This window comes from Nipponia nippon, unplaced genomic scaffold (assembly GCF_047370975.1).
Source record: "Nipponia nippon isolate SJK-2023a ecotype South Korea unplaced genomic scaffold, ASM4737097v1 scaffold_10, whole genome shotgun sequence".
Classification (NCBI taxonomy): domain Eukaryota; kingdom Metazoa; phylum Chordata; class Aves; order Pelecaniformes; family Threskiornithidae; genus Nipponia; species Nipponia nippon.
Window position 1 is genome coordinate 12,261,896 of NW_028262291.1, and position 25,606 is coordinate 12,287,501.

Sequence of the window (25,606 nt, forward strand, 5' to 3'; positions counted from 1 at the left end):
AGAAGATGTGGGATTAAGTTCTCAGGACAAATTCCCATATTTTTTAAGAAGGCAAGCATACATTGATATTCAGTGCCAGTTTCTTTTGTCACTTAAAAATTATATTGTATTTGATTAAATATTGCAGTTATATTTTTAAAAAAATATTTTTCCAATTAATGGGAGAGAAAACCAAGTAGAACACGAACAAGATAACCTTATAATTATTTTTGTGTTTTTTGGATAGCATGTGTACACTTAATCCTGGATTTATTCAAGCTTTCATTGCACACTAATACCGTTGGGAGGTTTTGTGTGCCTAATTCAGCCCTGTTATACATAGCTGCTTTTCACTTTTGCATACAGCTTGTAAGTTCACTAAGTGTTGTACATGTACTTCAGTAGAGGTATGGTTTGCTGTGCAAAAAATCAGTTTGTCTACCATTTTAAAGCTTTCTCATTAGTTCCATGCTTATTGAATTTAGCTTGCATGCATTAAAAATTTGTAAAGAAAACAGATATTCCAGGTCTCTATCATCTCTTTTTAGCAATTAAGTATAGGCCTCTAACTGACATTTGTTTTATCAAATAAGAGCTAATTCTCACTTAGTTCAGTCATTTTCTCTTTTAGCTAAATTGAGCAATACACGTTATTTTCCACATAGAGCATCAATGTTCAGTGTTTTGAACTTCTGTTTAACTACATTTTTATATTTGTCACAAACCATTCAGGATACTACTGTTGAAGGGACAACATGCAGTACACCTTCTATTGTTCTTCCAGAGAATGCTGTTATGCCAGATGTAGAAATTGACAAAAATCTGGTTAACAGGTACTATATAATACATTACCAATCTTTGCATAAATTGTACAGTAATTCCAGGAGCTGTGTTTCTAAAATATTGCTTTGAAATGTATATTGTATCAAAATATTATTGCTGTATCTCTATGTGTAATTTGATCATATTGTCTTTGCATTTTGATGATGATTTTTTTGGATGCAGGGAAGGGGCGGAGGGACACAGGAATATAACTGATACTAAAAGAGTAGAGTTTCATATAATACTAAGCCTGCCAACTTGACTCAGTATACTTTAAATTTGCGTGAACTTTCTTATCTTTCAGAATAGCATAATTTGAAACTAAAACAAAAATGTAAATTAAAGTTTTGCATAATTTGGACTAAAAGCTGTAACTTTTGAAGTCCATCCTTTTGCTAGCAAATAAAATATGGCCTGGTGAGGGAAACATTTCTTGGTGAAATCCTTTTGTAGACATATAGTGGTGTGCGTATGCGCACTACAATCCTACACCTACTACAAGGATGACTGACAGTTGGATTCCTCATGTTCTGTGCATGGCAATGGTGCAATACTATCCTTCTGTCCAGATTTTAACCTTTCCTTAGACCCAGTCAATGAGCAACTGAGACCAAAAAAAGTTCAACTGAGCATTTTTGTGTTTCCTGACGTATTCCTTCCACCACAGAAATTTTTCAATTCAGTAGCTAAATCCCTAATTCTGGTCTACTAATTATATATGTACACCAGTAGTGCTGTCTTTAATCATATAAATATTTCCACTGAACCAATAAGAACTTTGTAGACTGATGTAGAGTTAGGAAATTAATCCTTGTAAGACTTAAAAAAATCACTGTTTTTTAAATACTAGAGATGTAATTTCCTCAAGGTATGCTCAGCCATCAGTGTTGACTCTCGTAAATGGGAGTATCTTATGTACAAGCCCTGTATTGTCCGTTCCCTTCTTGAATTAAAGAACTAGCTGTATTACCATCTTCTTACAATATTCTTAGTATGATGCAGAAAACCAGACATTGTAGCTATAATATTTGCAATCTGTTGTAATCGTTTTGTCTGTTGAAAGGAAAATGCAGCAGCGAACTATGTTGTTCTTAAAAACAATCTGTTTGCTTGCTCCTTAAATAACTAAAGTGTGTTTTAATGAAGAAGGAAGGCTTTTGGCAAAAGGTGGACTTGCAATGTATAACAGTTTGTATAATAAGGCTTATTTGTGAGCGCAGAAAATTTCCAAGGAAGGCTTATGATCATAAAAATACTTTGGAATTTTTACTACTAGCTTTTGCAAGTATTTTATATATTTTTTTATACTTAGCATTTTATAGTTTTATGAACTGCTGAAAATGCTTCTTCTTTTGACAGGTTTAGCATATTACATATATCTTTCAGAATAAATGTACCTTCCAGTCTTGTGCATATTATCTTGGTATTGACTTAAAACGCATACTGTTCTATATAACTTAAGGTTGTGCTGGTGAGGCTACTGTTACTGTATATTGTTTCTTTTCTTACAAAGATCGTTGGTAGCCTGGCATTGCTGGCTAACTTTGTTTCATAAGATAATACTTTGAGATGTTAGAATATCATGATATTATTAGCCAGCATCTTTAAAATTTTCTCTAAAGCCAATTAAGATATGTTCAGTTATTTTAAAGTCCTGAGATGAAAGTATTGGAAATTGAGTTAATGGACTTTTTTTCTATCTAAAAACCAGATGCAACAAGTGTAAGCTTATTTTCCAGCTCTTTTCTTTCCTTTTTGTCCCTTGTATCTGTTCAGTCCTCCTTCCTGTTTTGGTGAAGTTGCAAAAGAAACTTCTGTAGCACCTGGAAACGGGGATAGGACCGCATTTCTGATCTTGTGAAATAAAATACTTATCAGTTGAAAATTCAAGTAGATAATGTTTCTAAACTAGACAGTTGGGACAACTTAAATGTCTAGTTTGAATACTATAGTACAGTGAGTTTTGAAGCAGATGTTTTGGCCTGTTCAGGTAGATAGGGCAAGAATACCACCTTGAGGTTAGGCATATGTGAAAGTAAACTGTTGAATGGAAATAATAGTCCTGCTCGAAGTTAAAAACTTAAATTCAGTTTTCAGTTAAATTAAGGTTATTGTCAGTCTTCTGATAAAGCATACTTCTTGACCTGGGATTTTTAATTTATTGAATTGAGATGTAAAATATGGGAAAAAACTATTGATAAAGTATTGATCATAAATCTATACTATAATTTGCTTGTATTTTTAAAGTGTACTTCTCCAAACTTCAAGATTATTTAAGAGTCAGAATTACAATGCAGCCCTTTAAAAGCAGCATTATATGCTGGATCAGCATTTAGTTTTCTGCAGTCATTTGAGACTTTCACCTGGTTTTCAATCTAGAAAGTTCCCATATTGCTATATGGGAGTGTCAGTGTGGCAGCCTAAGAAATTATGTCAGTAATAAAACTTAAATTAAGAAGCACTAACAATTTATGAAGATTAATTTTTTTTTTTGCAAGGTACCATATTTACATGAGTTTTAAGTCGTGATAATGAACTAAAGAAATGTAGTTTTTCTGAGAAATCAAAAGTTCACAATGTATGAGGTTATCAGCAAATGTCAGAACTCCGTTGTGAGAGCAATTTCTGTAATTTTCCTTCTTTCTACAATCTTCCTCCATTTTCTATTTGTTTGGAGATGAGAGGAATTGCAATAAAATTTTTTTGTTTTCACTTTTTTGATCAAATAAAAGTGCTTTCCTTTTAATGTTAAATTTTTATAGAGAAGTAGAACCTTTTTTTTGGTAGCATACTCCCATAATTTTTGTCCATTTTTCTCTCTAGGCCTCGTAGTCCTCATAGGAGACATTCTAACCGTGCCACTAGGAATCCAACAAGTTCATTGACTTCTGTTGGTAAGAAGTGATTATTCATTTAAGCTAGGATGTTTTCTCAGAAAATGTGACATGCAATAAAGACCTAAATATAGAGTCTGACTGTATTGACTACAGCTTTTTTCCTGTGCATGCTGTCTATAATGCATGCACAGGGAATACTGCTAGCATGTTGAATTGTGATCATGAGTTTATGATCGTAAGTGGATTGCATGCAGACAGATCCAGGGAAGTATGCATACCGTTAGTTTCATAAAGTTGTTAGATTAGTGCTTTAGCTTAACATTTTTAGAAGGCTGGAGATATACATGCTTAAAACTCTTGTTGTACACAAAATACTGTTAAGTAATACTGGTTTTGTTACTTTTGAACAACTGGAATTTTTTTAGCAAGGAGCTTAACAGACACTTAAGTCTCAAGTTATTTAGTTTGGCTGTCATATTTCATTGAACTTTTAATGAAAACAAGCTATCCAGGGGAAGATTTTCTTCATTTCTTCACTTTCTAATGAGTCTTTTACTACATAATTAGTTCTACTAGTTTTCCGGTAGCTACCTGTGGAGTAAATTGTTATTCAAGGGGACTTGAATGCATGGTGTGGATGCAGATTTGTGAGTACTACAAACTGAGATAAATGCTCATCCTGTTAAATCAGTGGCAAAGCTCCCATCAGTTCTTAGTCTTGGTGTGTTTGCATTTGGATTGTTACTTGTCTCCACTTAAAAGTAAAAGTTGAAGAGAACTGGTAGAACGTTTATACTATCACATGTAAAGGCTGAAGGAATAAGCATATGAGACCTTCTACTGAAATGGGGGGGGGGGATCAGAAATTTAGAATAAATTTTTAAAATTATTTTTATCTTTACAATAATGTTACTTTCTCCCAGCCATTAACTTAATTTGAGCCTATTATCACTGCTTTATGCTGTGCATGAAAACAGTTTTTGTAAAATCATGGACTTGTGTGATCATTGCATACCTTAAAAAAACACTGGTTTTGTGACAGACTTAAAACCAAGCTTATCAATCAAGTGATTATTCCAATACTCCCAGGGGCTTTCAAAGGGAAGCACCCTTTCTGCTGTCACTAAGGAACCTGGTTCTTAGGCATCTTGAAACAGGTGCTTCTGTATCTTTTTTTTTTCATTACTAAAGCACTAGCAAACATCAGAGCCCTGCTAACTCTCTGATACTCAAAATATTCAGAATAAAAATTCTGTTTTATCAACTCAGATTGCTTTTAGTAATTGAGATTCTATTAAGGACTCCAATTAGTAAGTCCTCTTTATGTGTTTTTATTAAGAAACTCAGATGTGTGGAGTTATTCTTGGTCAATATATTGAACATATTCATGGAGCATTTCTGAATTTTCCAATAGTGAAGGGATTCCTGGAAGTCTCAGCAAATATTTCTTATAAGAAGCACTGATCTGTCGATGATAGCAGATCATGCATCCCTAGGGTTAAAAAATGGCTACAGCTAAGACTACTTTCCCTAAATTATAGGTTTGTTTCTACTTCCTCTTATATGGAAGGTACTGCATGAAGAAAAAAAATTAATTGGTACCTCTGAAAGTAATCCTAACTCTCTCTGCTATTAACAGTGTATATACCTTATTTTTTTTTTCTGGTGGTCAAAACAGAGAGGCCAGAACCCTTTCCGGCAGAATTCAATGTATTTTTACACATTTCCCTTTTTGTGGATTTATGAGGGTTAATTTGCTGGAATTAATTTGATATTTGTGGCATGACAAAAATACAATAATAATTTAATACGCCTGGGATCATGGGCTAGTTTCACACAAATAGAGAATTGGAGATTTTTTAATCTAGCAGAACATCATTAACATTGCCCTTTTCTTAATAAGATAATAAAATATTTTACTTAAGTAGTATTTCCACTGTTGTACTACAGTTACCTTCTCAGCTATGCAGAGAGAAGCCATGCTAACTATTCGTATCAATAACAGTCAGAATTAATCCGTACTAGTTTGTGATTCTGATGCTTTCGTAACTGTGTACTCAGTTGCATCAGTATGTCTATAAAAACATAGTTGAGAGAGCTCACTGAAAGATTGTTAAGAGGCTCCAAAGAGTTGTGACTTCTTATGCATTTGCTCCAGTTTTGGAAGTGGTCCTTTAAATTCGTGAGTAAAATGTGGGGTTTGGCTCCTTATATTCAAAGGGAAACTTCCTTTATATGTCCTATAAAACTAAGATGGAGATAAGATCCATGGAAATCAGCTCAGATCCACTTAAGGGAACTCGGAACACTTAAAATCTATCCTGCTTGCCGGCAGTTGATTTTGGAGATAACTAAACTTGTGGAAACTAAATAAATTTAGGGAACCATACTTACAGAAATCAGACTTATACAAAAGAATGATTATCCCTCCATATTCAGAGATGCAGCAGCAAGAGCTGCTCCCTCCCCACCTCGTCCCTCCCCCAAATCTGGTATCCAAATTAGGACTTTATGATCTGGATGGGTGGACAACTAGATAGGTAAAATATTGGTTGGATAGTTTGGCTTTGAGGGTAGTGACTGGTTGGTTGGTCATGTGCTTCCTAGACATTAGCAAAAGGAAAGAGTTCTCTGAAAGACACAAACCTTTCCTGATGTCATTCTGCTGAAGACAGAGCTTTGCTTCAAGCCTGCTTTCTGTTCCAGCTGCTGCGGCTAGCCTTTGACTGTATTTTGGAACCCACTCAAGAAAATGAGTTGCGCTTTCCATCTTTATCAGTGACCTGGAGGAGGACAGAGTGCACCCTCATCAAATTAGCAGATGAAATCAAATTGGGGCAGATTAATTAATATATGCTTGAGGGCAGTGCTGCAATTCAGAGACCTAGACAGGCTGGAGGAATGAGCCAGTAGGAACCTTATGAAATTCAGCAAAGACAAATTCAGAGTCCTTCATCTGGGAAGGAATAACGCCTTGCACTAAGTACAGGCTGGGAGTTGGCTGGCTGGAAAGCCGCTCTGCTGAGAAAGGCCTGGAGACCTTGGTAGAGAGCAGGTTGAACATGAACCAGCAGTGTCCCCTTGCAGCAAAGAGGGCTAACAGTGTCATGAACTGCACTAACAGAAGCTTAGCCAGTAGATCAAGGAAAGTGTTCATTCCCTTTTAATTAGCACTCACTAGACTGCATCTAGAAAACTGCATCCGGTTTTGGGACCTCCAATAAAAGAAGGGTGTTGATAAATGGGAGTGAGTCCAATGGAGGGCCACAAAGATGGTCCAAGGGCTGAAACACTTGGCCTGTAAGGGAAGGCTGAAGGAGCTGGCCTAAATTAGCCTCAAGAAGAGATGGCTTTAAGGGAAACCTAATACAGCCTTTCAATACTATTGAGAAGATTATCAAGAAAATGGATCCAGGCCCATGGCAGGAGGACAAGAGGCAATGGACGTAGTTTGAAACAAGCAAAGCTCTAAGTGGGTATAAAGAAGAATTTTTCACTCGCTATAGAGTCAAGCATTAGAACAATCTGCCCAGAGAGGTTTTGCATCTCCATCCTTTAGAGGTTTTTCAAGACCAGATTGTCTTGAAAGAACAGCAACCTGGTCTGATTTCACCACTCATTCTGCTTTGAACAGCTTGGACTAGCTGACCTCCAATAGTCCTTTCCAACCTGAATTACTTTGTGATTCTAAGATGTTGCTATTCTAAGTTAGGCATTTTCTAATTAAACCTGTTATAAAATGTCTCCTGTTGGAGGTCTGACTTGCCTGAAAGAAATGTAATTTCATGGACATGTACAAAATCATGAACTCGTAGACCTGAAATAATCAACATGTGATTCTTTGAACACTCATCATTTGTAAGCAGGTGCTGAGATGGGACACAGCAGGAGAAACTGAAGGGAATTCATGGGAAAAGAGGAAATGGCAGCAAAGGGGAAGGGAAGTGGAAGTGGTGAAGAGGCAGAAGGCAAGGCAAATATAAAAAGGCAAAGATGTTGAGTATAATGAGAAAAACTTATCTGCTCAAGGAAGATAGAAATTACCGTGTCTTGGGGCTCTCCTCTTTTGCTGTCCCAAGGAAAGTGCCATGGGAGGTCCTTCTCTCAAACTTTCAACACACAAATCTTAGTGTAAAACAAAACAGATATTTCATTAAAAATAGATTGCTTTAAGAATATCCAATCTGTGGGCATGCTTTTTGACAGCCTTGAAATTGAACTAAATTTATGGAAATTAAAAACAAAACAACCCCTCCCTCCCCCCCCCTCAAAAAAAAAAAAAAAAAAAAACAAACAACCAAACAAACAACCCCACACTGACAAACCAAAAGCCTTGAGTTTTTGCTGGTTACTTATGTCCTTAGATTTTCTGAAGACTGATTGTTCTGTAATGGCTCTTGTCAAATTTAGAAATGTTTTTCTCATGTTACCTGATGACTTCCCTCCCCCTCACCCAAGCTGTTCTTTAGTAAGTTGTTCTTATTGCAAAACAGTGTTATAAATTCCCTCTTTCCTAATAGAGGCATCAAACTGGGAAGAGAGACAGTCACAACTGATATTTCTTAGAACACATTTTATTCACTAAGCTGTTTTTAACGTGATCAAGTTGTTATTAATACCAGATAACTCTTCACGCAACACAGTCACTTATTCACTTATATAGTTAGTTCACTCACACAGTCACAAATTTTCTCAGAGTTACCTGAGAATAAACATCTGACTTGCAGTCTGTTGTTGATGCTAGTGTGTGCCAGTGGCCTTGTACAGATTGAGCAGACTCTTGGTGATCTATTTACCAGTTCTTGCAGATCGAACAAGCTTACTAGTCTGTAGAGTTTATCAACCCATGAAAAATTTGCACACGCTACCTTGTCAGCATATATGTTTCCTTTCTTTGGCCTGTTGTTTTCAGGTAACTGTTTCTCCATACAAGCCTAGATGCTTATAGAAGCCATTCATACCAACTCACACAGAAAGGGCCTTTCCAACAACAGGCTATATTCTTTGCTTAATCATAGCCTGAAGAATTGTAAAAATTAGTCCTCAAAGTTTAGTGTTTTCAACCAATTTGGAAGCCAGGGATTAATGGGTTCTTTCTACAACTAATTAAAATTTGTTTAGAAGACAATGCATTAATCTAAAGGTCTAAGTGTAAGGCAGTTGCTTTCAGTTTGTGGTCCGTGCATTCTCCTGGGTCACATATCTAACATATCAACATAAGTGGGCATGAGGAAAAGCAATCTCTAACAATGCCTTCTTTAACCATTGGATATTCTAATGGGATTTGCAATTCCTTTGGAAAATTCTTGCAGGTTCACCACATGGTAGAGATAGATTGATTTGCTTTTTGACATAGCTTTATAATTCTCAGGCTTTAGCTATTCAACAACTTCTGCCTGCAGCTTTGCCAGATGCAGCTTTACTGTTGCTTCTGCATTTGTGGGAAAAGCTCTTCTATCTACATCGAATAAAACCTTTATACTTCCAAACTCTGCGGTTTATTTTATAGATTATTTGATGGAATCACCTGTATGTTAAAAATAGTGTGCATAAATCTTTGCCAGGTGAGTTTGTGGGACTTGAAAAACTTAGCCTTGAAAAACTGGACATACAAAATCCACAGAAAAACTGAGTCTACGACAGAAGTGCTGTGACTGCTAGTTGAGATGGATCTAACGCCACTTTTACTGATAAATGAGAAAACTGTACTGGGGACACAGCCGGAAAAGCCAGTTTCACATATCAGACCATCTTTGATCATAGTGACTTAATCTTAGTGGGCTATCTGTGTTTTTGAGAACTTCCTCTAAACTTGAGAGTATAACAACAAAGCAGACATTGTTTGTTAAATGCAAGCTCAAAACTAAATTTATAGGTAAGTTTTGTACTTGTTACTCTGAAATGCCACAATATATCTGGAAATATGAGGTATAGCTCTAATTCTGATGTTTTCTACCCAGACAACAGTGGTCATGTGATTGATCTGGTAAATGATCAGCTACCAGATGTCAAAATATCAGAGGAAGACAAAAAGAAGAACCTTGAATTACTAGAAGAAGCAAAGAAAGTGAGTGAGAGGTTTCTAATGCGCAGAGGCAGAAAGTCAAGAAGCAGCCTTCCGGAGTCACCCACAGGTAGGTGCAGATTCTGAAAACAAGATTTTATATTGTACTTCAGAGATCTGCAAAGGCACAAACAACCATCTACTGTAACGCATACATTGCTGCTGTATACATACACTTTGTTAATTTGAAGGTCAGAATCCCTCTGCCCCTCCTCACATTCCATATAAAACAGAAATGACCAGTCTCTATATTCAGATGTAACAGTGGAAGATGGTGTAAAGTTTTGAAGTGCCTGAATGACACCCTGCAAACACTAACAGGAAAGCATGAAGTATTTCTATTGGAATCTAAAACATGGTCACAAATTTCTGTTTGTGAATATTTTCTTCCTAAAGTTCCTATTGTACCTAAAATGAAATTTTAATGGCAAGATTCATACTGCTGAAAAAACATTCCCCCCAGACATAATTACACAGACTTTTATTCTGAACATAGTCATAAACTAAGCTAAATGGACCAGATCCTCCTTTAAAAACAGCAGAATAATATGTTTTGTTCTAGAATGTCAATTGAAATTATTTTTTTCCCCTCATATGAAGTGTTTGAAAACTAGGACAAAATGCTATTTTAGCATGAAGTAGGGCTTTCATTTAGCTTTGAAATGCCAATTCAAAATAAAGTTCTATCTTAAAATTGGCTTGACACTTTCTGGAGGAAAAAAACACAACTATATTTTTAAAAATTAAATTTTCCTTTTTTTTTTTTTTCCTAAATTCCTTGTGAACCCTTCTCTTGTGTCTACTTCTCTGCAGTGCTTACAGTATCAGAAAACTGAGGAGAATAAGGATTCTGTGTATCAACAGAATTGTATCAGTTTATGGCAGGTATATGAGATAAAATCTACTCTAAGTTTCTAATTGCCACAACTTGGCAATTGAAATGACTTGTCAGGTTCTGGACAAACACATGACTGATGACTATGGGATTCATGTTTTAATCTTATCTGATTTTTAAAAATTCAGAAGCTGCAAGCCTAGAAAGTAAAATTACTGTATTTTTTGTTTCTCTCTTTGTTTTAATGAAGCAGTTTCCCCTACACTTAGTCCTAAAGTTTCACCAGTAGCATCTCGGAGCAACTCTCTCACTCTTCCAGTTCCATCAGGTAAAATGATCTATGCAGGCTCAAACTTTAACTTATAAAAGCTCACCAAAAATGTATTTTTTAATATTTCTTGAGGAGAAGTCAAAATCTGTAGATTTAAGCATCTCCTCCTGAATATGACAAAGCTCATGAATGTCCACAATATATATTTTTACATATATATTTTTTGTATTATATTTTTATTCCTGTGGTGCTGCTAGGTTACACGTTCTATTTTTTTATTCCTTTCAATAATAGAGTTCTGAGAAGCTTTCATGATCTTTCACTTACTATATTTTAGATAATTTTTTTCCCTTTTACATAGTATTTTCCACGTTTAAATTTTATCCTTAATATACTACATGGAACTGTGCATGTATGTGTTTGCTAATGCTGTAGTAGTAAAAATTTTGAGCAAAACATCAGGATATGCCTTAATTATGTGTGTGTCTTTCTAGGATCTGATGCATGCACAACCACTAGTGTCGAGTCAGTATCTCCAGGGCAGGTAAGAAAGAGCTGAATAGTCTGCACAGTAACCTGGTTATTACAGTACTACATTACACTATGCTGTCCTGTTAGTCCCTGAGGAAAATGGGATGTTTTGAATACTGTTTTATATACCAAGATTGGATTATTACTATGTTTCTTCTGCAGAGCGAGGGACTAATAAATGTTTACTCTGAGGACAAAAATCCATGAGGTAACAAGCATTGAAGGATCATAGAGATCTGTTAAGTGTAGAAGATGGAAAAAGATACAATATAATCCTAATCCATTGAAAAAAAAAATCCCTAAAATTACTTCATAAATAAATGTGACAAGCAGTGTAAAAATTAAGAGGTTCAAAGTTCATCCATTAATATCTATATTTAACATTTGTAGCATAGATGTTAAAGATAACCTTGTAAGGCAACTTTCTTCTTCCTTTTTTGCTAGAATAACAGAACTGTGAAAGAGGATGACAAGCAAGCTGCAGAGGTAAGTGCTTCACATTGTGGAACAAATCTACCTGTTTGTCTTAGCACACATATGACTGTTATGTATGTGACTAAAAGGGCTGTTCACTGAGTGAAAAGAAAAATGATACTGATCTAAGAAATTGTGAAGCACCTGCAAATGTAGTGGAGGACAGTGGGCTCACAGCTAGCCTTTACATCTTACCATGCACCCTGCTCTAGCTCAGTTAATATCAGTATACTAAATACCTTTAAAAGCAAAGTAAAAATATCATCTACTATAGCCACTTTGGTGTATGCTGGTGTTTTAGACAGACATCCTCTTCCAGACTCTTTTGGTTCAATGCAAGAGGTTACTGTACCTTGTGTTCCGCACCACTGATGGGATGTTACTGCTCCACACAACTCTTGGTGGAGCAGTTTATGTGAATGCTTCCTAATTTGTTTTAGATAATATCAGATAGTCCTTTAAAGAGATTTTGCTGTGAGTGGATTAGGCAATACCTACAAAAAACAGTATGGCAGCAGCATTTTGGAGCAGTAACTATAAAGGAGAGGAGTAGCAACATATCTAAGGCAGAGCCCACGGTTACACTGTATGTTGGTTGCCTGCTGACACAGGTGCCCTTAGACAAAATACAGATTCTGTACCAAAGTAGCCAAGCTATACGCAAACATTCTTTTGCCAGTTCTCCTGTAGAGATTGCAGCCAAATTATGATCTATGGTACTGCACACAAAGTAAGAAGAGATAAATTACAATATGTGCTTTAACTTAGTGTACAAGCCCATGTTTTTTTCCCTTGGGAGGTGAGGAACTGACAGAAAACAATCAAAGGAAAGTAACAGTGCTATAAGATACAGGGTTAAAGGTGTGTACTCGAACAAACCTTACATTAAGATAATGAGAAACTTGGCTATATGAGGATTGCTATGGAATGGGAGGAGGACTCTGGAATGGGAGGAGGTTATCGCAAAAGTTCAGAGAAGAGATTCCCAATTCAGTGTACTTTCAAGTGCCTTTTAAAAATTATTTCTCTTGTCAACAGCACATGTTTAAAAGCAAATGTCACTGGAAAGGAAATGGCTTTTTACAGTGAAAATCTGTCCTTGGGCAGGAGAGAAGAGAAATCTGCGTTTGTTTCTCTGCTTTATGTGTGTCCCTCTACTTTCAGAATGCTGCAAAAGGATTAATTGATCGAAGGCAGAATGATCAAAGAAAGATTTCTCAGGGAAGGTTGGTTCCTCGTTCTGCTGCTTTTGAAAACTCCAAAGAGAAGCTCTCAGAACAAAAAGAAAACTTTGATCCACGTAAACATATGGATACTTCACCAAAATGCTCCCCTTCAGGTGGTGATGGTGGCAGAATGTCTCTTAACACTTGCATGAATGTTTGTGAAAATGAACTCGGAAAATCATTCCTCAAGAAAGCAAAGGAAAATGATGTTCCTTTAAGAACCCATCTACCAGGACCAGGAATAGGAAATATAGACTCAAAGCTAAAAATTCCTGTTCCAGAAATGAGGGACCATAAAGTTTCATGTAAACCAGAATTTAAACTATGTGGACTGCGTCCTCCTCTACTACGGGCTGTATCATGGGATAGCTCAGAGCCTGGACAGAAAGATAAAACACCTTTAAAATTACCATCTGAGGAAGATAAAAGCTTTGTTGTTGATAATAAATCCAGCAATCAATTAAAAGCATTCAAAGACCTTCAAATCCAAGTTCAACCAGTTCGAATGCAGAAATTGACAAAGCTCAGAGAGGTGAGTCCTAGTCATCAGTTGTATCCTGTTTTAAAGTTATTTTTATACCTTACTAAAATTTCAACTTGTTCAGCATTATTTTTATCATTGCAAGAAACATATAGTAATATAAGGGGAAACAGTTGCAGCAAAATCAGTACAGAACTGTATTGTGTTTTTACTTTGCAACTTTAGTAAATTGTAACCTGAAACTAAATTCCATGGAATTATTCTCTTCCTTAGTTCTCTTCAAATATGCATCAACTGCATTGTGGTCTCTTCAATATGCACATATGGTCTTGCACATGCAGGTTTTGGCCCCAGAAAAAAAATTGTAAGATTGGTGTCAAGAAAGTACTAATTGCTTTCATTGTGACAGAAAGGTAGTCTAAACCACAATAGATTTCATTTTTGCATCGTTTACATGACCTATAAACAGGAAGCAGTTGATTAATAATCACGTCATTTATAAAACATACTTGGGACTAAAATGATCTATTTTGATTTCTAAAGAGAATTTTTGATTTGAAGAATCTTTCCTTCCTCAGGATATAACAACAGTCTTTTAAAAAGGGTCACTTAGGCTCTTTTACTTCCTTTGCTTCCCTGGGCTATGCTTTTTCTGCTCTTTCAGAACTGTCCTCAGATCCACAGGCTCTCACAATATATTGACTAATTGACTGATTTATCTATGAGTGGGCTGAGACCTGCGTGTAATCAGAAATCTTTAACTGAAGTTTGGGGACGGTTACTATACTCTTGTTTGAGGCTTACAAGCCTTTGTGTGTCATATACTATTTGTAAACTTTCTTTGGATTTTAAAAATCACTTTTACTTTGTTCAGCTGAGTGTTTTTGAGTCCTGTATTGGTTGGTATTCTCCCTTCTAAAGGCAGTAGTCCTGTCATTCCAGAATACTAGCCTTTGCAATAACGTTACATTTGCAAGATCTCAGGGGACAGGAAATTGTTTTTGTATGATTTTTTGCTTACTAAACATTCTCAGAAAATGTCTCAAAGTGTCCAGAGTTTTAAAACTGGGTGTCTCTGAGAGGAAGGGCAGGTAGAGAATGGCCAGACTTACAGTTCCTAATTCTAACATGGTGCAAATGTATCAGCTTCTTGAAGGAGAGACTTGAACTATGAAATCTATAAACTAATCCGTTGTTAAATAATTGTCTAAATGATTGGTAAAAATTAAGAATTAAACCCTAAGAACTAACCAGTGTATTGAAAAAAGTAGAAATATCATGAAATGATAAACCACCATCATAAAACAACTACCATGTGTGTATAGCAAAAATGACCTTTGAAAGAAAAGAAAAAAAAAAAATAGTAGTAGTTACTTTCCTTAACAGCCTATTAGGAGTATTTTTTTGACCTCCAGTGGTTAATATTTTAAGGTGAACACAGGGCTGACAGTTGAGGACCTCAAATTCTGCACTTTATTTTATTCCCATTGTATTGCTTGAGAATGGCAGCTTAGTTATTCATCTTTTCCTGTTTATATAACACATACATTCTTAGCATATATGTACTGGAAGTTTTGATTATAAAAGACACTTGAGCCATATAATTTTGAAAGTCCTAGAAGTTGTTAAGCACAAATAGTAGAGTCAGAAAATTAATACAACATGATATATAATTCCAGTTCGGTGAGATTTGAACTCTGTCTCCAGTAGGAATTGTCTACTTATAAACAAAAACAGATGTTTGTGAATTTTAAACATATTTGAGAATATGAAAGTAGGAAATGAGGAGATGATAGAAGGAGAAATAAGATAACAAGGTTTAATCCTTGAGAGTACATTATTCCCTACCTGTAAGGAATAGGGGCAGAGTACAGTAACAATGAAGTATTAACTTGCAGCTGTAGCATACCAAGCTTCAGTGTGAATAAATCCTACTGAATAAGTCAAAGTGGTAAAGTCTCATATATCTCATTTTCTGATTTTTCTCTCCTTTCTCAGATACTCACTTATTACTATGGCTATATCAAAAATTGCTTTTTTCGCTCTAATTTACTAAAACTCTCATTATCTTATTATTAAAACTCAATTTTTCTACTTGAGTAAGGGGCATATGTTTTAAAGCTCTATTTGCTTGGCCAGGAATTCTTCTAAATAATGCATGTATGAAATGTGAAATATGTAATATTTAAGAGTGTGTGTGTGAATGTACATGTCAGATGCAATGTAGCATCTGACTATAACTTAATATAAATATCTCCATTATGTTTATTAACTAAAGTGAATGTTATATTGAGTGTTCACATGGCAGGGACATTTAAATTGAGATTTCTAGTTAAGTTACTTAGAAATGTTACTGTTTTTCTTAACAGGAGCATATTTTGATGAGAAATCAAAATTTAGTCGGACTTAAACTTCCTGAACTTAGTGAAGCAGCTGAACAGGAAAAAGGTGCAGTATCATAAAAGCTGGAAGGAGCATTTTTTTGTTATAAACTGATTTTTAGAATTGACTAATGTGGAGGAAAAAAATTGCTTTCTTCAATTGCAATAGTAGTTGTAGTGAAGCAACAACTGGAAGAGGGTAGTAAATAACGAATGAGAGAGACTAATAATTGAAGTACCTGAATTTCTTGATGATATAAGCCAAGATACTGTAGGTATTATTACAACCAAATGAAAAGATGCATACCTGGAACAGAGTCTAGCTTGTACTTAATAGATGGAGGACTGTCTCAAGTTTCAGTGACTTTCTGAAAAAAAGTTTCAGCAGTGATGGATTGAATGGGTGTGACCTCTGCAAGATATTGTGGCCATAAGGGTGAATTTGATCCTTGAAAATATAAATAAGAGATGGAATGCTTTATTCCTGTTTTTTTTATTTTAGTATATGTGTGGCAAATATTGGAATGGCATGTTCATTTCTGGTCCACAGCTCTATGTCAATATGGATAAGTAAGAGTAAGGCCAGAGAATAGACATAAATGTGATTGAAGGATTCGAAAAATACACCTTAAAGCAAGTGGGGAGTTTTTTAGCACAATTTGTGTGATTTTTAATAAGGAAAATGCTTAAAACTCTATATAAATGAGGAAACAGAAATCTGGTACCAAATGTTTTTTCCAATCTCACACAAGCAAATGAGATTTGATGCCTGTAGGCTGCATCTAAAAAGATTCAAAATAGAAATAAAGAGTGAAGATGTAATCCTGAGGACAATTCAACAACTGGAAGAACTAAATAGCAGTAGTGCTGAGCGATCAATTGAAAATATGTAAACCAAAACTGTATATTTCTTTGGAAGTAGTTAAATCAGAACTTGCTCAGAGTGTTTTTAAGGCCACATTAACTGAAATAGAGATGGTTAATATGAAAGTAGCTGAAACTGAATTGTTCAAGATTCGATCTAAAGACAATTTCCATTTTTCCTAATACTGTTTATTTTGCTAATTCACAAATTTGCTTTGGGACTATTTCGTAATGCTTTAAAGTTTCTGTTACACAGGGAGATGGCTGAGGTATTACATTTCATGTTATCTCTGGAAACAGACAGATCTTCAGTCTGAATGAAACAAGATTAAAAGAAACTTCTTGTCCTCTTTCTGTATTTAGTGATTATATCTTCAGATTCTTAGATATTGTAATATTATTCTTGTTACTCTGCTAATATATCATTTCCCAGAAATTATTTAGGAGGCTCTGTTTGAAAGTGTAAAATAGTTGCCATTTTACCAGCCTGTCACATAATTTTGGCAGATTTGAAACTTTTGAGGAAAACATTATGGAAAGCTAAGCATTATTTTATCCAGCTTTTCAACCAAGATCTCATGAGCATCATGAGCTTTTTAAAGTCTACTAGCTTATCTAAATCATAGCCAGAACATTAAGGGTCAACTCCTTGTCCTCAGTGGGGGGGAAAAAAGCGAGGGGTCAAATCCTTAGTTCATTTGTTAGGGAGACTTACTTCCTTACATTGTCATAAAAGCCACCTTGTGCTTTTTAACTGGAATAGTAATTTTGCTTAGACAATAGGAAATAGCCAGCTACTTCATTATTACTGTTATGAATCAAATATACAGGGTCCATCATGTTTTTCCTATCAATGCCAAGTTATTGTGATCATCTTAGTAAACATTAACTTTGCATGTACAGAAGTTTAGGTAAGTGGGATATATTAGATACGGAGATATTGTGATGTCAGGCTGGCTTTTTATTGGGACACACATGACTGCTCTTAAGTAAATACTGGAGTTTTTAAATATAAAGGAAATGCACAAAACTAAAATGCAGCTAGAAAGAATCTCCCATTCTCTTCCATCTTTCATGTTAATATTTTCCACATTTACAAAATGTGAGCTTTTTCACACTATTTGTTTTGCAAGTCTAAGAATCTTTCTGTTACACCAAATGAACAGGAGAACTGTACGAAGATATCTTCTCAAGTCTGAGATTCAGACTGGGGAACCAGACTTTCCTATAGAAGAGTCCTTCATTAAATTCTGGCAAGGTAGAAGGAGATAAGGGAATTATTATAGATGAAATTAATAAAATGAAAATGAAAAAATTAAGTAACATGAATTAAAAAAAAAAGTTTAAGCCATATCTTGGTCCTTATGAAAGTGACAGAAGTAGAGAATGTAACTATAACCTTTATGCCCTGTTTCAATGAACATGCAGTGCAAACAAGTACATGTTGTAGATTTATCACCATAAATAGTGCACAAAATCTGTAGTATAGTACATTATACTAGACTTCATCTTGGCAGGTGACATGTAAAGCCTTAGAAAATAACAGTACTCTATTACAAAATCTAAGCTATAATATTCCATAAATTATGTAACTGTACTGGTAAAGCACAAATGCAAAATGTTAGGTTAGATGTTCCAGTAATGAATTTGGGTTCAGTTCGAATTCTAGGAAAAATACTAATACAATAATTATTTTTCAGTGCATTAGAGACTGTCAGAGCACACTTCAGTCTTTCTACGTAAAGGATGACAATTGTACTGATTACTTTTTTGTTGCTGCTGCTCGAAAGGAAGGCACAGGATCTTTATTTTAGCAGTAAAGGAGAGATGAGTGATGTATCACCATATGCAATAAAGGAAGTAACATTCTCACGAAGGGATGGACCTTTTCTTGTTGTTCACTTTTGCTCCCAGTAGAGAGGGGTGAAATCCTCATTGACTTTAAAAAAGACACAGTTAGGCTAAAAGGTCCTATTTGGCTCTGAGATGCTGACTATTAATAGTTGATGGATGACTTTTCAAATAACAAAAGTTTTTTATCTGAAAATGTCTTTAGGCCCTTCACCTCTTCCCTCCCCCACTGAAGAGGAAGAGACAAAGAATAGCTCTGATGTCATGCCCAGCATTCCTGATGTATTGCTGCGAAAACTACGAGTGCACAAATCGCTTCCGGGAAGGTAAAAGCTCATTAGAAGTAGAAAGGCATCATCCGGGGGAAGGCACACTAATGGTTTCCAGTGAACTCCCTTTATGGAGTTCCATTCACAGGGGATCCATATAAGTAGACAAATTGCTGCATCTTAAAATGTGCAACACAGATTTTCTGAAAAATGTTGGGGAGTGCACCAACTTCCAGTAACTGGCCAACTTTTAAAATTAGTTTGCAAGTTCTACTTAAAAAGTCTGAAACTTAACTTGCATACTACAAGTACATTTTTATACAGATTTTTCTACCCGTCTGTCCACTCCTGGTTTTTAGGATTGCTGCTGCAGATATAAATGCATGTTGAAAATATTAGTATTTCTTTCCCCCAGAAAAATAATCAGGCCAGATATTGCTTTCCAGTGGAAAAATTTGGGCATGTAAGAATCCTGCAGTTTTGCTGCAGGTGACGATTTTTCAGGGAAATGGAGTTTATTTTGCAAACGTAGTTGAAGGACTTGCTCACTAATTCCCTGATCTTGGGCTGTGCAAGTAGGCACTTATCAACAGATTGCTTAACACCTGCCATGGCTCAAGAGTTTCTCCTTTCCCTCTTATGCAATCTGAAGCAGTTTGTCTGCATGTTATAGATGTGTAGGGTAGCACCATACAAGAGATCATTTGAAACTAGAGCTATTGTTGCTTAATGCAACAATAACTTTAGCAAGGGAATCCTCTGGTCCATACTTCTTCTGAGGTGGCGTCATAATAGACTATACTTGCCAGGTGTTTGTCCAGACCTTTAAAAATACCACTTTTCATTCTGATTTGCTTTTACTGCTATCCAAACTTAACATTTTCTTGACAGAATTTAAGTGGAATTTTCCTTTGAGGGAAAGCTTATGTTTTAAAATGATACAAAAGTCCATAACTTCAGAAAATATTTTGCTCTGGCCCAAGAAATATAGGGAAGAAAGCTCAAATGAAGCATTTATAACCACATGCTTTGCATACCTTGTACCACTGCTAATGTTAGAGACTATGCATATTTTTATTTTGTATTGCATTAGAATAAAGCTAAGCTTCTTCCATGTTTCTGCATAAGCCTTTTCTTTGAGAGAAATAAAACCATAACAGAAAAATGCTTATTAGACATGAAAACAACTCCAAACATATTTGGCCAAAACTATTCCTAAATTCACCTGTGTGTTTTTATACTATAAATACTAGAGGCCTTCAATCATTTGAAGCAATTAATAAGTGTTCTCTGTGCAGATGAAATAAATACTTAACATTTGTTGTGCAGGAACTGTTATATACAACGTTTTATATAAATGAATGCATGAGGTGAAAAAGTTCTAAGAGACCATTGCTTGATTGTAAACGAATATTGAAAAGAAAAGTAATTTCATAGCTAAGTACCAAACAGGTAAATGCTGAACTGGTTTTGAGGATCAGATAATATGCAGATCTTCTGTTTTTCAGGTCATATTCTTTAATCAGTGGGGTTAATCTATTGAATAAATACATACATAACTTTTCATTCTTACTGTGAATTTCTCAGAATGTTCCCAGCCAAAGGAAAGACAGAAATTTTATCATTCTGTGCTGTGTTATATAACACATACTGATGCTTGAACTTCCTTCTAGAAAGACTACTCCTTCTAAGTAGGCTTCCTCCTAGAATAACAATAAGTAATATGAATACTAATACTTTAGGCACAAAATGCTTTTCCAACACGGGGGACATACTGGCCACCCTCTAAATATCAATATTATTCTACCCATCAAGAAAAATCTGCTGATCATTGATGCCAGATGCATTGATTTCTATATTTGGGATTAATGGTGCAATGAATATTACAATAATATTTGAATTTTCTGAAAGTGTCATGTCTGCACAGTGCATGATAGGTATGTCAGCCACAGCTCCTATCACTGGCATCCACTAGAATTTGTATATACAGCTGCTGTCATTTCTTTCAGATGTTTCTCGTCTCTATTCACTTGCATAAAACTGAATAGCTTTCTGATGTTTTGGAACAATTACAGGGAATAAGAACCTGTAAATTCAAACACATGGGATGGCTGCCTTTAAGTGAGATCTTGCAATATAATGTTGTCTATCTCATTTCTTTTATAGTATTCTATGAAACTGCATTTTTGTAACTTTTTCTAGTTTTTTGTATAGGCAGTAATCATTCTTGTGGTGGAAAACATAAAACTCAAGCGTATATTTTTTCAGTGTTAGAATCATTGTTAGCTAACTTCCAACAAACTTAGCAGCCAAAACAGGATAGTTCAGTATACAGCAATATAGGTTTTGAATCTGCCTATCTGTGATTATCTGTGATTATCATCATGAGGTTTCAACTGTTAACAGAAGGAAAACGGGTAAAGATAATAGTCTGAAGTATAGCATACTAAGTCACCCGCAACTCCAAAAGGGTAACATCTGTTTTGCTCTTGCAATTTATCACAATGTAGTGCAGATAGCTGTATTTGCAGTTGCCAGAAACTTTGGTATGTTTTTCCAATACTCAGGTGTTACTGGGCTGTTGCTTTTAAAAAAAAGCATGGGGTTTAGCCATAACAAGTACAATTGAACTAAGTAAATACTGGTTTCACCAAAAGAAACCACAGAATATTTAAAGGGGGGATGTCTTTTGTTGTTATTTTCAATTGAATATTACAATAGCTTTGTTTTTAGAGACAAAACTAATTAAAATGTGAATTTCTGCTTTTATTTCTAGCTCCCCTCCACTTACTGAAAAAGAAGTTGAGGTAAGTATGTTCTTCAACTCATTATTTTAGACATATACCTCAATTTTAGAATCATAGAGTCATAAAATCATCTAGGTTGGAAAAGACCCTTAAGATCATCAAGTCTAACTGTTAACCTAGCACTGCCAAGTCCACCACTAAACCATGTCCCTAAGCACCACATCTACGCGTCTTTTAAATACCTCCAGGGATGGAGACTCAACTACCTCCCTGGGCAGCCTGTTCCAGTGCTTGACAACCCTTTCGTTCAACTTTTTCCTAATATCTAATCTAAGCGTCCCCTGGCGCAACTTGAGGCTGTTTCCTCTTGTCCTACGACTTGTTACTTGGCAGAAGAGACTGACCACCACCTTGCTACACCCTCCTTTCAGGTAGTTGTAGAGAGCAATAGGGTCTCCCCTCGGCCTCCTCTTCTCCAGGCTAAACAACCCCAGCTCCCTCAGCCGCTCCCCGTAAGGCTTGTGCTCTAGACCCTTCACCAACTTCGTTGCCCTTCTTTGGACATGCTCCAGCCCCTCAATGTCCTTCTTGTAGTGAGGGGCCCAAAACTGAACGCAGTACTCGATGTACGGCCTCACCAGTGCTGAGTACAGGGGGACGATCGGTACCCTGGTCCTGCTGGCTACACTATTGCTGATACAAGCCAGGATGCTACTGGCCTTCTTGGCCACCTGGGCACGTTGTCAGCTCATATTCAGCCGGCTGTCGACCAACACCCCCAGGTCCTTTTCTGCCGGGAAGCTCTCCAGCCACTCTTCCCCAAGCCTGTAGCGTTGCATGGGGTTGTTGTGACCGAAGTGCAGGACCCAGCACTGAGCCTTGTTGAATCTCATACAGTTGGCCCCGGCCCAACGATCCAGCCTGTGCAGGTCCCTCTATAGTGCCTTCCTACCCTCCAGCAGATCGACGCTTCCACTCAGCTTGGTGTCATCTGCAAGCTTACTGAGGGTGCACTCAATCCCCTCATCCAGATCATTGAAAAAGATATTAAACAGAACTGGCCCCAGTACTGAGCCCTGGGGAGCACCACTTGTAAGTGGTTTCTGTAAGTCTAAGGGTGGCTATTAGAACAAGGTAATAGGATTTTTTTTTTTCCAAAAAAATATTTCTCAGAAAAAAACCATATTAAGCTCAATCAAAATAACAACTTGATGAAATATGGGCAATTGTCTCAGGCAATATAAACTGTAAAGACTTAGGGTAGGAATAAGCAAAACACTTGTGCATTCTTCGTAATAAAATACGCGTGCATTTTGGAAATTATTATAATATACTTAAAGTAGTAAAAAAATTGAGATTAAATGAGACCAGAAACTAAATGAGTTAAATTGCATTTTTGTATTGGTCAATAAGAGCTTTGGGGCAGTTTTTTATGACACCTTGCAGTTAGTTTACATAATTTTTACTTTTTCAGTTCCAGAAAATAATTTTTTTTCTTTTTAGGTTGCTCTTTAGATTTCTGGCTTTGTTTCTTCTTCTTTTTTTTTTTTTCATGTACCGGTCAAGAAAAAGATCTTTATTTACATAGCTCCAATCTAATGGAACTGTTGGTGCCTTGTGCTTTGCGAAGTATTAATCCTAAGAAATAATGCATCTGGTGAAGAAAGAAACAATCTTTAAAAGCAGGGTGCAAGAGAATAAAAATGTTAGCACTTAATCTTTTGCTGGCTTCAGTGGTAGGTGTTTATCCCTTAGGTAAAACAATGCTAATGGTGAGCTCATCCCTGGACTTCCTCTGCACAGACTATCTGTTTAAAAACCTTGGGGACCCTTGGAGGAAGTTCAGCTAGAAAACAGATCCATTGTGATTCTGATACTTCTGGTAGGCTGCTTCCTTCATTGTGTCTCTGCTCTACTGATCTCCCAGAAAAACATTCAGGAAAAGAGGCAGCAACACATTTATTCCTATTTTAGAGGAAGTAAAGAGAAGTGATTTTTGAAACAATTGGATTTAAAAAACATTTTCAATTTTGTGTTTCAGTACTTACTTAAGCACCAAAGTTTGTTAAACATACCTTATTCATAAATTTTAATGGAAATTACATTACTGTGACACTTATTTAAAAATGCCTTTTCAATCCAAACAGAATGTATTTGTACAACTTTCCTTGGCCTTTAGAAATGATAGTTATACCTTGGAATCTAGAATTAACCAAGCAGAGAGAGAGAGAAATCTTACTGAAGAAAATGCTGAGAAGGAACTGGAAAACTTTAAAGCAGCCATTACGGTAAGAAAACAACAATAATTCTTTTTCCAAACTGTAGTGTACATGAAAGTGCACACACATTTGAAATATGTGCGGCTATGCTTGCTTATACCTATTGTAAATTCAGCCCCAAAACTTCTTTTTCTGCTGCACAAGCTCCCTCCTGTAAGCTGCTTACCACCCTACACGAGAGAAGGCATTTCCTGCCAGAGTGGGCCACCATTGCTGGAAATGCATAGAGTATGTTGCCCTACTTCTAACAGATTTCAGGAATAAATACTATGAATTTGCTGTTCAATTCTTGGAATAAGCCTGTGAGAAAGCTAAAAGCATTCAGAACTGCAATTTGAGCTCTGATCCATGCTCTCCTGGGCAAGACCTTCCTTAGCAGTAAATTGTCCAGCTGGTGAGATACTGAAATGATCTGAGTCCTTAGATTTGTGACTTGAAAGACCTCTTAACTGCATGCAGATAATAGAAGGCGGTATAGGAAAGGAAACAGCAAGGATTACTTAAGGAACACATGCAATCCCAGGGTCAGGTTATGGGCCTGAAGACATTTTCATTCCAGATGTCCCTGATGTTCTTTTATCAGCAGTAGTTTTTAGTCCTTCTTGCCAGCTTTCTCTGGATTTTCTAACTGAAATGACAAGTATATCTGTGTGTCAACTTATGTGCTGCACATGTTTTTGTGCAAAAAAGAAGGAATGCTTAGATACCATGCTGCTAAATGAAATACCCGTAGACCCAATTTGCATGGTACAAGGAGGTGCTGCCATAGTTTTGAGAAATAGGAGAACATGATTCTCCCATTTACTTTATCAAGAACATCATTGGGTAAGAAAGGATACAATTAAAAAAAGATTGTGGTATTTACATCTTTTCATCTGGAATTTCTAATCTGCATTTCCAGATTAATTGTTCCTGGGGAAAAAAAAAAGGGTTTGAATGTTTTGCTGCTCTTCCCTCTGTTCTCTGTCTAAAGAGCAAGCAGAAACAACCTATTAAATCTCTGGGGTTTATTTATTACAATATTCTGTATACATACACATTTTTACAACTAGTGTATAAGGGCTTTTAATACTGCAAGCAATTAGTCTGTTAGATTTGACATGTATTTCTGTTAAGAATCCCTAATTAGGCACCAAGGACCATGTTGCCAGCATGGGGACAGATGTGATTAGCTTTTTATTCCTTTGTGCAGTTCACAGGCTACAGTCCAGCTTTTACAAGCTTTTTTACGTAATTTATAACAAAGTGGAAACTGCCATTTTCATATGAAAGCTTTTGTTCTATACAATGGAATAAACTAACAAGCAATTAAATGAAGTGATGTCTTCTGTATAAACTGTATCATATTAGACCTAGACTTGTTCCAACCTCAGTGGGAGGTTATCTTCATTTCTGTAGGACAGGCACATGTTATATGGCTCAATGACAGTTTTACCAGTCTTTCTGGGTTTTTTATCAATCTTGTGATAACTGATGTCTTATTCAAAAACCCAACTTAAAGAGAAAGCTAATTTACATGAACTTCAGATTTGTTTGAGAAAATAAGCAAGTTACAATTGCCAAGAAAAATTTGAAAATCTGAAATTTTGTGCATGTTTTTCTGAAACAGATTCCCTTATGCCTTCTTGGGTCTTGCAGTCAAATTTCAGCTGCAATTTCTTATCACACTAGCTTCAGTGGTAAATAAGTTCAAGA

At 35.9% G+C, this 25,606-nt stretch overlaps 1 protein-coding gene across 25 annotated transcripts in view; it reads left to right on the forward strand.

Moving 5' to 3' along the window:
- IRAG1 (inositol 1,4,5-triphosphate receptor associated 1) overlaps positions 1–25,606 on the forward strand; it is a 126,251-nt gene that overhangs the window by 85,130 nt on the left and 15,515 nt on the right. For 20 of the 25 annotated variants that reach the window (XM_087744887.1, XM_087744950.1, XM_087744879.1 and 17 more), the window contains 11 exons: positions 712–812; positions 3,625–3,695; positions 9,599–9,772; positions 10,788–10,865; positions 11,303–11,352; positions 11,784–11,825; positions 12,978–13,571; positions 15,890–15,968; positions 18,822–18,942; positions 21,662–21,692; positions 23,780–23,920. In XM_087744887.1, coding sequence (XP_087601013.1) covers positions 712–812; positions 3,625–3,695; positions 9,599–9,772; positions 10,788–10,865; positions 11,303–11,352; positions 11,784–11,825; positions 12,978–13,571; positions 15,890–15,968; positions 18,822–18,942; positions 21,662–21,692; positions 23,780–23,920 — 1,482 coding nt within the window. Of the gene's footprint in view, positions 1–711; positions 813–3,624; positions 3,696–9,302; positions 9,514–9,598; positions 9,773–10,787; positions 10,866–11,302; positions 11,353–11,783; positions 11,826–12,977; positions 13,572–15,889; positions 15,969–18,821; positions 18,943–21,661; positions 21,693–23,779; positions 23,921–25,606 lie in introns of those variants that run through there. The other 5 variants (XM_087745036.1, XM_087745045.1, XM_087744999.1 and 2 more) reach the window with 4 other exon arrangements.